Below are 14,282 nucleotides of genomic sequence, written 5' to 3'. Positions count from 1 at the left end.
CAGCCATGGGCCTCGCCTCCCTCAACACAAGTGCCTGTCTGAAGGGGATGGGCCAGGACTGGTCCCCTTCACCAAAGGGCAACATCGCCACCCAAATCCCACAAGTACTAGTTGAAGCCACTTAACCCTGGGTGTACACACCTTCCCTGCCAGCCAGAGAGATAGATGTGCCCTGGGAGGTGGTGCCTATGTAGGTATGACCAACCACCCTCTGAGAAGAAGGAGGCTCCAAGGGTAGAGGAGCACCCTGGGTGGATGATTGGCCATTGGGGAACTCTGTTAAAGGCTCTCCAGTTGGGACAGGGTTCAGAGAGGAGGAGCCTTAGCCCATGTGGTAGGGCAGTGGTAGGGTCACAAAGAGGCAGGTCCAGGGCAAACAGGCGGGGCCATACCAGGACCTTCACTTTCCCAAGGAGACCGGACAAGGCCACAGAGGACAAGGCTAGGGAGCAGTCATGGGGCTGCCCGGATTGGGAGGGCTAAATGGGACAGCAGGTGAGCTGTGAGACATGGCCTCACTGACAGAGTAGTTGCGGTTCCCAACCAGGCGTCATCTTTAGGTGCCTTGTAGTATAGGGGGTCGGGGGTAGCGATGGGGCGGGAAAGCAGCAGAGGGTACTGAACTTGACAGGTAGTGGGTCTGGGAGCTCCAAGTGCACATAGAGAAATGGGGCAGGTCAGGACATTGGTGACATGCTCTTGCTTTCATTTTGCTCCAGCACAAGTGCCAGGACTCCCAGCCACACCCCATGGTGTCCTGTTCCCTGTTCTCATTTCCATTTCACAGTTTCTTCCCCATATCTTTACTTCAAGGACAACCATCTAACCTAAGAAGAATCTAGCCATGTCAAGCAGGGAAAGGAAGGCCCCTGACAGTGCTGGCAGGCACCCAAGGATGGATGCAAATCTCTCCTCAGATGACAGCCAGAACCCAGATGCAATTGCTGCAGGTAAAACTCAGAAAACATCATCAACCAAAATAACATCGTGAAAAAACCCACAACTAAACAAACCAGAGGGGCCACTAGAGGGCTGTGTCCACCCCCAGGAGACATCCTAAAATCCCTTGGCAGGTGGAGCACTGAGTGGATGTGGCATGGGCATTTCTTTCTTGGAATAGTAGGAGGTTTCAGATGCTATTAAATGATGCTCAAGCTTGTTTGTGCCTTTAGCTTCCCCCACCTGAAATTCCCAGCCTACAAGAAACCTGCACGGCCCATAAGATAGTTCTTTCCACTCAATATGCAGTATGCCTCTCTGGGAACACATGGGTTACATGGGGAAGGCGTGTGCAGGTGCCTGCAACAGCTGGTCCAAAAATCACTCAAGCCTAATGAATTTCCTGTGTGTCTGTGTTTGTCTCTGTACTTCCCTGTGATATTCATTCTCTCTCTCTCTCTCTCTCTCTCTCTCTCTCTCTCTCTCTCTCTCTCTGTTTCTCTCTCCCCCTCCCCTCCCTCCCTCTCTCCCTCCCTCTCTGTATATGTTTGTTCATACTTCTGTGTGCTCACCCTCACTCACACTGTGTGCATGTGTGTGTGTGTCTGTGCATGTGAATGACTTCTTTGAAAAGTGTAAGTTACTGTTGGTGGCTGTGGGCTCTAGATTCACCCACAGTGAATCTGATTTCAATGGGAGATGATGGGAGCAGCACACTTTGTCTCAAAATATTTTTCCTCTTTGTCTTTAATACAGACAACATCGAAGTCCTTGATGCCGATACGGAGGACATTATTTCCTCAGGAACAGAGGGGCAACAGGCCAGGTGATCACACTTCACTATTTTCACTTATTTTATATCCACTCATACAATACATTTAGAAATGTCATGCTGGAGAAAATGGCTCAGTTGAAGGGTGCTCAATGTACAAACATGAGGATATGAGATCATATTCTCAGCCCCCACAGAAAAAGACACACATGGCCTCTTCACACCTTTGCAGCCCAGAACTGAGGGCTGAGGTGTGTGACAGAGAAGTTCTTTCTGGATGCCAGCTTAACAAAAATAAACTGAGATATAAACAAACAAACAGATGCACTCATGGGTAATGTGTGTGAATCACAGCATTGTGCTGGGTGCATTGAGCTTGAAGGCCCCAACACCTTCATCCTGTTGTCCATCAGATGTTCAGTGTGTTACAAAATGAAAATCTCATGCTACCAGCAAACCACAAGTCCTGTCACATAACTTGTCTGACAGGAATGAGGTGGAGGTGGGTAGACCCCTCTCCCCCCCACACACACACACTTCTACTTCTGACTGTGGCACATGTGTACACATGTATTTCTCTTGCACACAGAGAAATCCAGAAGAGTCAGTGTCTGCTCTTGAACCGTAAACTGTATAGAGGCTGTGTGGGGGACACTCCACTTCCTCTGCTCACGCAACAGCATTGGCCTTTTGTATGCATTGAAGTAAAGAGTTTCTGTGATTTCTTTGCAGGAAGAAAATACAGGATTTTTTCGAAGGACTCGAAGGTATGTTCTAGGAGACATTTGGAATTGGAGAAAATTGTTTGAGCCAAGGAAGTGCAAGGCAAGGGAGTTGTCACTCATTCTCAAACTCTCGGTGTCAAAATAGTATTTATTAGCTCACCAAGTCTCTACTTCGCTTTAATTGTCCCTGTGAAGATCATGGCCCCTGCAGTGTGACTGTTCTTACCTACTCACTGAGATATTTAAAGATTGGATGAAAGTATCCGCCTCCCAGTTTGTGATTCACACAAATGATGTATCTGCTTTTAGTACCATATTTTACTTCTCTCATTTATATTCTAGTCTGGCTCTTCTTTATTTCTGATGTGGTGGTAGTGGTGTGTGTGTGTGTGTGTGTGTGTGTGTGTGTCTGTCTGTCTGTCTGTCTGTGTCCTCAGAGAGAGTCTGTGCTTGTTAAATAACTGCCCACAATTTACTGTGCAAAAAGATAGCACGTGAACTGGGAAGCTGAAGTCAGTACTGGTAACCCGTGACTAGAGTATGATCAGTTGAGTCCTGCTTTAAATTGCTGTCAAAGCTTACTCACATCAACTATTGAACAAAACTTACAAACTGGGAACCAGCTGGGAGGTCTGCTGGGTTTTCTGATTCAGAGTTACATCTAGAAACTATTCAGGATTCAGGATAGGGATGTAGTTGGGTGGAGGGCACTTGCTTCATATTGCTCCAGCCTCTGGGTTCCATCCCCAATATCACAGACTTTCCTGTGAGTCAGTTTTCCCTTTAAATTGCTCAGGGTGGCTACCTTATCAAATTTGTCAAATAGCCTCAATGGCTACAATAATAGCCATATTTCTCATCTCTCTGTGCAGTGATCTCTGAGCCTTTGGAGGTTTTTGTAAATGGACAACTTTTGTGTTTTGCATCAGGCAGTCCAACAGTCCCTTCTAAGGTGTCATCGAACTGGATCACACTCACACTTACACACTGGATTACATTGATTAAATTCATACTTTAAAAATGACATCTAGTAAAGAAATTACACAGTGGATTAAAACCCCTTTTGTAAGTTTTGTTAAGTCCCCTCTGTTATGTTTTGTGCGTAGTATCTAGACACTGAAGTCCAACTACCCAATTTCACGTTAAGGTCAGAGCCACTGAAATTCTTGACTGAAAGAAAGGAGGCAAATAACCTCTGCATCGACAGATCATTTCCATCTGTTGATAACAAGTATCTTTCCAGTACTGTTGAGAGACCTTCACGGTAATGCTTACAAGATTATGTTCCCTTACAGAGCCAGTTAAGAACGTTCTTCAGGAAAACAGAGAAAGATTCTCAAGGATCATGACCTCATCTTTCCATGCCATGGAGGTCAAAGTTAAGGATGTTCTGAAAACCCAGTGTGAACAAAGGTGCGGTTGTTGCTTCTTGTCACTTGATCCCAGAACTGCTGACAGTTGGTTTGTGAGCAGGATAAAGGGGAAATAGCCAGTGGCCCCACTGGCTAGAAGCTTTGTTGGCAAGTGTATTTGCCTTGGTTTCTCTGTAGAACAGAGTTTGTTTTGTCTTATAGCCTCTCGTTGTAAGTGAAGTCAACTGCGTTTCCTAGGCATTAATTAAGATGTTTTGACACGGGGCAGTTGAATCAGTGCAACAGTAGGAAGGTTGTGCGCATTGCATGAAAGTGCTCGGTGCATTGAGCTTGAAATCCTCAAAACATTCATCCTGCAGTCCGTCACCTGTTCAGCATGAAATGAGATGAAAATCTCTAGCCTCCAATGTTGCACAGGTTTCAGGAGCAGCTTTCACCATACAGGTGTACCGAAATCCTCATGGGTACAGCGCCGAAGAGGGGGTAGGCGTTCCCAGAATTCTCTGATTGTCCTGGGTATGCATCCGCATCGGACCTATCTTCATAAGGAGAAAACACAGCCGGAGTTGTGCTCCTCAGAGAGACAAATACTTATGGAATGTTAGTAAAACAATGGTTCTTCTTGCTGAGGTTTCTAGCACTAAGAGCTGTGAAGTGACTCCTACCTCAGCCAAGGCAGAAGAGATACTGTTAATGTGATAGGAAATGATGCACCTCATTTCCCGTTTCCCTGTCAGAATATTTTAGATGCCCTTTCCCAGTCCTCCACCTGTAGCTTTAGTGAGGGTCAGTCAGTCATGCTTTGTTTCAGTGCACTTTCTTCATGTCGAGAAGGAATATGACAGTGGCCACTGTTGTCTTTTACAGGCAGAAACTTTATCAAGACTATACTCTTCAGGTTACAAATTTGAATAGGAGGTTAACCACGGATGCAAACCAAGTCAAGAAACATGCTGAAAAACTCTCTGTGAGTATCAGGATTAGCTTTAAAGGAGTCCATTTGTCAGCATCAGGTAGCAACAGAGGCTTCCTGCAGCAGGTCTGGAGGGAAGGGACAGGACATGAGCTCAGGGAGACAAGGAGAGTGATGGATGTGGTGAGGAGAGACTGGCCATCCTCCTGGATTGTTTATTTTTCTGTGGAGAGATGACAAGGGAAATGATGGGTTAGGAGCTGGCATGGTACAGTTTGTGTTGGGGGCAGGGGTTGGTGAGGGTCGGTGAGCAGGTACTGTCTGCAGAGTGCCTGAGAAGGGATGGGATTATAACCTGAGAGGGGACCCTTCAGGATCCATTCAGTGCAGATGCCAAAGAGTAGGAGGGCCCCAAGTAGTCTTCTGAGAGCAGTTCATGTTGCTGTGGCAGAGCAGGCAGAGACTTAGCAGTCAGTGGTCAGAGTTCAGACTGGCCCTGTCCCAGAGGAGAGAGGGACAGGTCCTCATTCAGTGATGGGCCTGAGATGGTGACTGAGTCACCTTTAACCTAGAGATGAGAATGGGGTTTGGGGGACAGGTACTGGACTCAGTGCTGTCTCTGGGGACTCTCTCAACCTGGTGGAGGATGGAGCTGCCCACTGGAGATTCTGACTTCCAAGGACGGGGAAGCAGAAAGGGGGAATACTGAGGGATGTGGAGATGCTGTCTAGCCCAGCTCAGGTCAGGAGCACGGACTCTGGAATCCGACCAATTGGATCACAGTCACGGTCCAGTTTCTTGCTAGTTGTGCTAACTCAGAAAAATAATTAACCTCTGTGCCTTAGTTTCTTGGGAGCGGAAGGAGAGAAAAAGTCCGTATCTCAAAGAATTCTTTCCAAAGTTTCTTTTAGTTGTGTATCCTTCTATTGGTACAGGGCAGTATCTGAAGTCAGTCTTATAGAATATAACCCTGTTAGCATGGTCCTGTGTGCTCTACTCCTACTGGAAAGGACAAAACGGAGTGGGTCCCTATGTGGGGGAGTGACAAATGATGGGGGCAACTCAAGGTAGGTTCTAAAAATACAGAGAGTCCAGCAGATTTGGAGGCCTCTAGTAGGTAGGTTTTCAAGTTGTCAGGAACTAATAGCAATATTTTGAATACTGTTAAATAGGAACATTTCCCTCCCATTAAATGAGTGAGTTCAAGCAATGCAGGTTATTTTTCCACTAGTAGGTTGCTCTTGTAAATGGGGTCACTGTTTTAATTGAAATAATTTGTACATGCATTTCCCTCCATCTGTTTTGCATAAACGCAGTAACACAGAATTGCATTTCTGTAAGATTTCTGGTTTTCCCCCTGTCTTGTTCTTACATCGTATTCTGTCCTTGTTTGTAGAATATGTTTATGGAGCAACAGAAGTTTATTCATGAATCTCTCGCTCTTCAGAGGTACAGAATGGAGGAATTTAAATCACTGTGTGAAGAATACTTGGAGGTCTGTTGAACATTTTTCAAACAACCTACCCAAGGGGCCATTGAATACCCCGGTATTCTTTCTGACCTTTGGATAAGAGCTTAGGAAAGTTGCCTGCAAACACCTTCCAGCATTTTCTTCATGCTCCGTGTAAACCTAAGAACAAAGTCAGTTTTTAATTTTAGGGTTCACTCGGGGTTACGGGAATCATTCAAAGCAGGACTTGCTGCTGCCTTGGTAATTTCGTCTGGAGCTGTTCATATTGTACAGGACATTAATGCTCTTCAGATCCCACCCTAACTCACAGTGCGTTTTTCCTTTGGGTATGTGTGTGTACTTGTCTGTGCATGGGTGTGTAGAGGTCCAAAGTCAACTCTTACAGGCACTCTTCATCATATGCTTTTTTTTCCCCTTTAGCTTTTTGTTTATTTGGTTTTAATTTTGAGACAGGGTCTCGCTGTGTATCTCTGGCTGTCCTGGAACTCATTAATGTAGACTAGACCAGTCTGGATTCAAGCTCACAGAGATCTGCCTGCCTGCCTCTGCTTCCTGAGTGTTGGGATTAAAGGCGTGCCACCACTGTGCAGGACTCCCTTCACATCCTTTTGAAACAGGATGACTCACTGGACCTGGGATTCTCCTCTATGTCTAGGCTGGCTGTTCGGCAGGTCCTTTGCTGCCCCAGGTCTATGTGTCCCCATGCCTGACTTTGAGTATTTGTGCTGAAGAGCTAAGGTTGGCTTTTTATGCTTATGGAGCAAACTCATCGCCTACCACTGCCTTCCTGACCCCCCAAGAAACACTTTTACACACTGCAGCTGTCTTCCCAGACCCTCTTGTTCCGTTTTTAAGCAGACTAGTAACAACAATGTTTGCACTTACATTACTTACTCAGTCCATTTACATTTCCTATCATCGTAGGAGTGAAACATGGCTTCATATGGCCAATTAGAACCATAAGACAGCTCCCAGGTGTAGCACTCAGTGAGAACGTAAGTGGAAGACAGAGGGGTTGTGAATTGAGAGTTATCCTCCCTAATAGTCTGTCTTAGTCGGGTTTCTATACCTGCACAAACATCATGACCAAGAAGCAAGTTGGGGAGGAAAGGGTTTATTCAGCTTACAGTTCTGCATTGCTGTTCATCACCAAAGGAAGTCAGGACTGGAACTCAAGCAGGTCAGGAAGCAGGAGCTGATGCAGAGGCCATGGAGGGATGTTTCTTACTAGCTTGCTTCCCCTGGCTTGCTCAGCCTGCTCTCTTATAGAACCCAAGAATATGAGCCCAGGGATTTTACCACCCACAAGGGGCCCTCCCCCTTGATCACTAATCAAATCACTAAGAAAATGCCTCACAGCTGGGCCTCATGGAGACACTTCCCGAACTGAAGCTTCTTTCTCTGTGATAACTCAAGCCTGTGTCAAGTGGACACACAAAACCAGCCAGTACATAGTCTCTGTAAGTTCTTGCTAGGCACATCGATTGAACTATGCTGTCTTCAGGTTTGTAGCTCTCTACAAAACAATTAATAACTGGATGTTCTACTTTTGCTTCAGACTCAATGTGAATTGGCTTATTCAAGTTGCAGTTAAAATTTTGTTCATCCAGAGGAATTTACATGACCCAAAACAACCTGATTGACAGAATTCATCCTTACTTTCTTAATGCTGTCTCCTACAAGAAACCTCACCTCACCCCCCCCACACACACACAATCGCTCACACAGGCAAATACAGATAGTGGGAGAGGGAGAAGAGAGGGAGAGGGAGGCAGACAAGGAGGGAGTGAGGGAGGGCCAGTGTCTCTTGTTGAAATATCATTCTTTTACTAATCAGTGGCCCATTCCAAAATTCAGATTTCTGTGTTGTTCCAGTTTCTATGGTTTCTGTATAAGACTATGGAAGAGGCCCTGCAAAGATTTATAATCCCTCCACAATATTTAGCAAAACTGTTTAGATCAAGTGTGTGCTATTTCACTCAGCGCTGCAGGGAATGTGGGCTTAGAAACCTTGAGTTTTAAGTTCCTGATGCTCAGTGGTCATAGTACAGGGCAAGCTATTCCATCTTGCAAAGAAGTGGGTGAGTGGCAATGAATGGGCTCATGCTTCATGTTCTCTGTTTTCACTTGGCTTTGTTGGCTTTCATGTGTGCTGTGCAGGGAGAAGTATCCCAGGCTCTCAGACGTGGTAGGCAAGCACCCTTCCCCTGGGCCACCACTATAGCTGATCCCTCACTATTTGAACATTTAGCAGTGGTTTGAGGAGTGGCAAAATCTGTGTCACTTTGGTGGATGGTTTGATCTTCATGTCCTACAGGGTGTGTGTGCTGTGTTTGAACAATTAAACCATGTCTCTGCACGACATTTGCTTTCTTTTAAATGTTGATGTTCCCATTTGTAAGGAAAGAAGACCAGGGCTGATTTCTGCCCATGTCTTTTCACTTCAGAAATTCGAGTTGATGAGGGATTCTCGGGGAAATTCCATTGCTGAAGAGCTGAGATGTCTCATAGCCACCTTGGAAAGAAAACTTCTGATGCTGCATGTAAGTGTTGAAGCTTTCCCATAGAAAATGGGGAGAAGCCCAACCCTGAGTGCTATTTATTTTACACCCATTTAATATTTTCTTTACTTAACAGAGACAGCAAGAGACTTCTGCAGCTCCACAGTCTCTCCTGGATATGTTATTCTCATAATACTTTGGAGCACAAACGTCCATATGAGGGGAGCAGAAATAAGTCAGAGTGAAGCTGCTTGTGGTGATGTTTGCAGCTTCAGCGGCTAGATCTTCGAGTGTCCTCCTCTTGGTCCTGGAGATGCCCCTTCTGTTAAAAGCTAAATAAACCCAAGGAGTTGTGTGACAGCAGTGCAAATATGTCTATAGAAAGCTCCAGCTCTCGGGTAGAAATGGCAGGCTTTCCTTGGTAGCATAGTTATTAAGGGTTAGTGCACGTTGGTGTTGATATAGTGGATTAACATACCTGAGCATCATTTCACCAATTAGAAGGCACACAATTGGGCCATCGTTGTCTTGTCCAGATAAACAATTAAAGAAGATGCAGTCTTTCTTTCACATTCTGCCCTTAATTGTGTTCTGTGATGGAGCCTATGGAACTAACCTTAAGCTCTCAAAGGCAGTGTGCTCTTAAAAAGACTGTGCCTCAGAAACTAGTAGTTAAACTAGTAGAATTCAGCAAACCTCCCAAGTAAGAAAGATGTGAGTAATGTGACTTGAATCTGTGGAAATGTCATTTGCAGACAACATTTACAAGTCTTTCAATTAAATGTGTCTGTCACACTAAGAGGTGATTCTGAACACGAATACAGCTTAATTTGCCATGGTTTATTAATTTCCTCACTTGTATAGATAGGAGTAACTGAGAATGTTTTGTTTTTGAAGTTTATTGTGCATGTAGTGTGTGATCCTCAGGGATATACGAGGTCTCCTGTACAGTTAAAGCTCATGTCCTGTGATTTTCTGTATGTATATCCTGGGAAATCTTTATCTGGGAACATTTGAATTAATAAACATGAATCCTTTCAGACTTGTTGGGATGAGTCATTTAATTGCATTCTGTTTCTGAAGTTCCTGGCTGTTCACTCCTTCTGAGACAGAAAGGAACCCACACCATGTGGAGGTTTGCTATTCCCTGCATTCCTGCTGGGGCCAGGTGTAGTCCAGGTCCTTTGTCTCAGTGTGCCCTGTTGTGTAGAAGCATTGAAAACAGGCTGTTCATCCTCTCCCATTTTCTCCAAGTGGAATTGCATTCCTCCAGAGTGAATGAGGGCTTCCCTGCTGGGATCATTTTACTGTCTAAAATTTACATTGTCTAGAAGAACTTCCCCATTTGTGCAAACTACCTGTGAGCCTTTAGTATTATTCTTTAATAATAATAATAATAATAATATACTTTAGTATCATTTCCAGCTTTGAATGTCTCCTACTCGAGATATTCTGCCTATCCTTACCATACATGGATACTCTCTGCATAGTGTTTCCCCCCTGTTGAATTGTGTTCTGTCTGTCTCTGTCTCTGTATCTGTCTCTGTCTCTGTCTCTCTCTCTCACTCTGTGAGTGTGTAAATATTCCTCTTTGTATGTGGTGGGTGTGTATATGCGTTCATATGTGCAGGTACACTGTGTGTGTATGTGTGTGTGTGTATGTAAATATTCCTTTTTGTGTGTGGTGCCTGTATATGTGCGTTCATATGTGTATGTACACTGTGTGTGTGTGTGTGTGTGTTTGCACACATGGACCTTTGCATGTAGGGGCCAGAGATACTTCTGAAAACTGGTTTATTTTATGGGGTCTCTCTCTCTGAATGTGGTGCTCATCAACTGGGCTAGGCTGTTAGATCATTGTGGTCCAGGGATCCTGCCTCTGCCTCCTAGTGCTGCTGGTACACACTCACTGCTGTGCTGAGATTTTTCTTGAACGTTTTATTTTGGTTATTTTACTTATGTGGATCTGCATGTTCTCATGCATTCAGATGACCACAGGGGTGTCAGACCCCTGAGGTAGAGTTATTGTGGGCCACCTGATGGTTATGGTGATTTGAACTCAGGTCTTCAGCAAGAGCACCAAGTGCTCTTAACTACTGACCCGGGTCTAAAGCCCCTGTGCTGAGGTTTTTAAAAGGCTTTCTGGGGATCTGTACTCAGAGTCTCATGGTTGTTCAGCAAGCATTTTTCCTGCTGAGCCATGTCTCCCTGGCCCCATGTACATATTTGTTTCTTAGGAGTTTGAGCTCAGACATTGTTGTTGTTATAGTTGTTTGTTGTTGTTCCCTGTCCACACTGATACATACGGAACATATTCTGTGACCCTTACTATTACATTGTGCAGCACCTAATGTTTCCATGTGTGTCTGCCTCCCTGGGTACACCACAACTCCTATCACAGTGTCCCACTCTGCTGGCAGCACCAAGGCACTTCACCCACAGATTTCCATGGAAAACAGGAATATTAAGCAAGCAGGGTTATCGTTTCAATGGAAAAGATGTAGTCATGTGTTGGGCCTCCACATCTCCCACAACCAGGACTGGAGGCGCCTAATTGTCTAAATGACCCTTACACTACCTGCAGAGGCACAGGCTCACCCATGCTGTCACAACCAGGACCGGAGATGCATAATAGCATAAGTGACCTCTAAGCTATCTGTGCAGCTCAGACCAGGCCGGATCCTTCCTGAGGCCCTAAAGCCAGCACAGGTAGCCTATCCTCAGAACCCATCTTGTTGGAAGAAATGACATGTGCCCGTGGTGGCATTTTGGTGTAATTAAGCTTCCTTGTGCCCTGGAGATTGTGGTACACCAGGAAACTCTTTTCCTACTTATACCTTGTTAAATATTGCTGGCAACAAACCGCCTGGCCCCAGACCCCCTGAAGTTTGATCCAAGCTGACAAAGTTCATCTCAACTGAGTTTTTATTCACCTCTTTTCTGAGCATTTCCCTGCTTGTGGTGACACCGACAGAGACACCCCCCCAACCCCCCCACACCCCACAAACCCCACCCCCACCCAAGCACCCCACTACTCTCTGTGATGTGTGCTGTATAAACCAGTCATGCTGCACATCCAGAGGTGAAGTCACAGGCAGTAGGTGACGGGCTCATTAGTTGGTGACTTTTACAGCTCACAAATGACAGAAAAATAATTACTTGGTCATGAAGTTGAGTTGCCAGGATGCTGGGCTGCTTGGGCACACAGATGAAAGTCATCCCAGTGTAGTGACACCACATCTGTCATAGTGTGCACAGCGTGGACCATAAGAAGAAGAAGGGCTTTAGCATTTGTCCTTGCAGAGGATACAGACCAGAGATGTGCTCTTCTACTTCTGCACAGAAGTAGGTTTTCAGGGAAATGTTGCCAGAGTGTTGGTGTTTGCACACAGTCCGAATAGCTGTGCTGGAGGGGGACTGTTCTCACTGAGCTCTCTTCTGCACCTGTGGGACCTGCCCACCAAGTGTGGCATGGACCTGTTAGTGCAGAAATACAAGTGAAGCTTCCTGGGGAACATGAGGGCGCTGGAGTTGGCAGGAAGGATGTAGTCAACTCTGGTGTGTGTGTGTGTGTGTGTCTGTGTGTGTCTGTGTGTGTCTGTGTGTCTGTGTGTGTCTGCGTGTGTCTGTGTATGTGTGCCGATCATGGTGTTTGCTGCACTCACACTGCAAATCACCTGAGATGGAAAATCTGACCAGGGTATCAATGTGCTTTTAGGTTGTGTTTTTAGAAGGCTCTGCCTCGGCCCACTTTATTTTTATTTTACCTCATTTTTTTAGAGTGGGTCATTTGTCTGCATGTATGTCTGTGTAGCATACTGATGGCTGTTGACTGCTGTTGGCTCTGGAGTCTACAAGATTGCAGCAGATCCCCCTGTAACTGGACTTATCTATTGTTGTAAACTGCAATCTATGTACTGGGAATTGGCGTGCACTGTCCCAGCCGGGGTGTGTGTGTGTGTGTGGGGGGGGGGGGTGATTCATACCGAGGAGGTGCTTTGGATTTCAGGAGAGTTACAGGTTCAGCGAGTGACAAACAGAAACAACAGAGGCAGCTTGAATCTGAATGTATGTAGGAGCTCTAAAGCAAGGATTTTTATACAGGAACAGTTGGTATTACCATTTCAAAAGATGTGTCCAGTGAGGCAGGCACAAGCATCATAATCATTTGGCACAAGGAAATGCAAAATTAATCAGGTATAATGTTTCCCATGTAACAGATTTAGAGGTTACAGCAATTTACAGATACCATCAATCTTTCTGATTAGAATGCAGAGTGACTTGTAGTTAATAGAAAACCTTCAAAGAGTTTAAAGTTTCTTATACCCCCTGGGTCTTAATGAGTTTCCATGAGTGATCCTTATCTAACATTTAGCTTTTACCTTGTAACAACTTCTTTACTTAGTCAATGCTTTCTGTACCACAGTGTTAGAGGGACCCTCATCTACATACACATAGCCCTATAAACCTGTATGTTGTTGGGGGGTTGTAATTATGCAAATGACTATGAGGCAAAGCGTTGTAGTTCTTAAAAAAGAGTTTGTGGCCAGTGATTCTACTTCAAAGAACACATTATAGGCCGGGCTATTAGGATCACCTTGTGAAAGAGGAAAAGAGGAAATTGAGAGTAAACAAATGCTTTGAGAACTATGGCTCAGAATTATCCTCTGGCTAGAGTTCCACAGCCATTCCTAGGAGACTTCCTCCCCCTTGGAGTAAAAGGCCTCAGCCTGTGGAACTTTTTGTCACACAGAATCTACTGGGGTTGGTGTGGCAGGGAATCTAACCTGGGTTCTCTGGAATGGGACCCAGTGTTCTTAATCATTGGGGGGGGCAGGGTAGTGTAGAAAGATTATAAGATCCAGAGATAGTGGATGACTAGAAGGAATAGAAGGAAACTGTTTCCTAAGCATAAGAGGCAAATTGCAATAATTGTGACAGTGGGCACTACACCCATTAATCTCAAGCCAGACCAAATGATAGCCTGGAGGGGACTGGTGGGCATGAAGATCCATGCCTACCTAAGGAGCTACTGGTAAGTGACAGATGTTGGGAGGAGAGGTAGCTTTCTTCATGTGTTGGCCCATTATAGGTCTGATATGCTCTAGTGTACATACACCTGATTGTATGAAGCCAGCACTAATGTGTCTGTCGGGGGTAAAAGCATGACACAAAATTGGTAAAGTTTAAAAGTTTGATTTGAGAGGTGATGGGAGGAAGACAAAATGTTCAAAATACGATGTAATGTGTGAAATACTTGAAGAATTAATAGTGTCTCTTGGAAAACAAGGTACTGAAATGATGTCTTGGAGATTAAGAGCATGTGATAACTTTTCAGAGGAAGCAGCTTCACTCCCCAGCACCCACAGCAGATGGCTCACAATCAGTTGTATTTCCAGTTCCAGGGGATCCGTGCAAATGACATTCATATTGGTAGCCGGGCACATGCAATACACATCAATAACAATAAATTTACATAAAAATTTATCCTCAGAAACTTTTGTGGCAGTGAATCCAAGTGAGGCTAGCGTTGATTCAAGGCCTTGGTAAAGGACCCTGGGGTAATCCAAGGGAGGCTAGAGTTGATT

At 45.1% G+C, this 14,282-nt stretch overlaps 1 protein-coding gene across 1 annotated transcript; it reads left to right on the top strand.

The window, feature by feature from the left end:
• The first annotated feature begins 820 nt into the window (after positions 1-820).
• LOC127675140 (X-linked lymphocyte-regulated protein 3C-like) lies at positions 821-9,500 on the top strand. The gene is made up of 8 exons (XM_052171117.1): positions 821-950; positions 1,696-1,765; positions 2,444-2,478; positions 3,732-3,849; positions 4,677-4,776; positions 6,119-6,217; positions 8,641-8,736; positions 8,831-9,500. The coding sequence occupies exons 1-8, from the start codon at positions 845-847 to the stop codon at positions 8,885-8,887; spliced, it is 681 nt and encodes a 226-aa protein (XP_052027077.1). The 5' UTR covers positions 821-844; the 3' UTR covers positions 8,888-9,500.
• Positions 9,501-14,282: the final 4,782 nt, after the last annotated feature.

The sequence above is a fragment of the Apodemus sylvaticus genome, chromosome X, assembly GCF_947179515.1.
Source record: "Apodemus sylvaticus chromosome X, mApoSyl1.1, whole genome shotgun sequence".
Lineage (NCBI taxonomy): Eukaryota > Metazoa > Chordata > Mammalia > Rodentia > Muridae > Apodemus > Apodemus sylvaticus.
This window is presented reverse-complemented; position numbering and strand designations above follow the sequence as displayed.

Excerpts from the sequence above, each read along its gene's own strand:
- LOC127675140 (XM_052171117.1), top strand. The coding sequence starts at position 845 with ATGTCAAGCAGGGAAAGGAAGGCCCCTGACAGTGCTGGCAGGCACCCA. Across the intron at positions 951-1,695 it reads CCCAGATGCAATTGCTGCAG|ACAACATCGAAGTCCTTGAT; the intron begins GTAAAACTCAGA and ends TCTTTAATACAG. Across the intron at positions 6,218-8,640 it reads TGTGTGAAGAATACTTGGAG|AAATTCGAGTTGATGAGGGA; the intron begins GTCTGTTGAACA and ends TTTTCACTTCAG.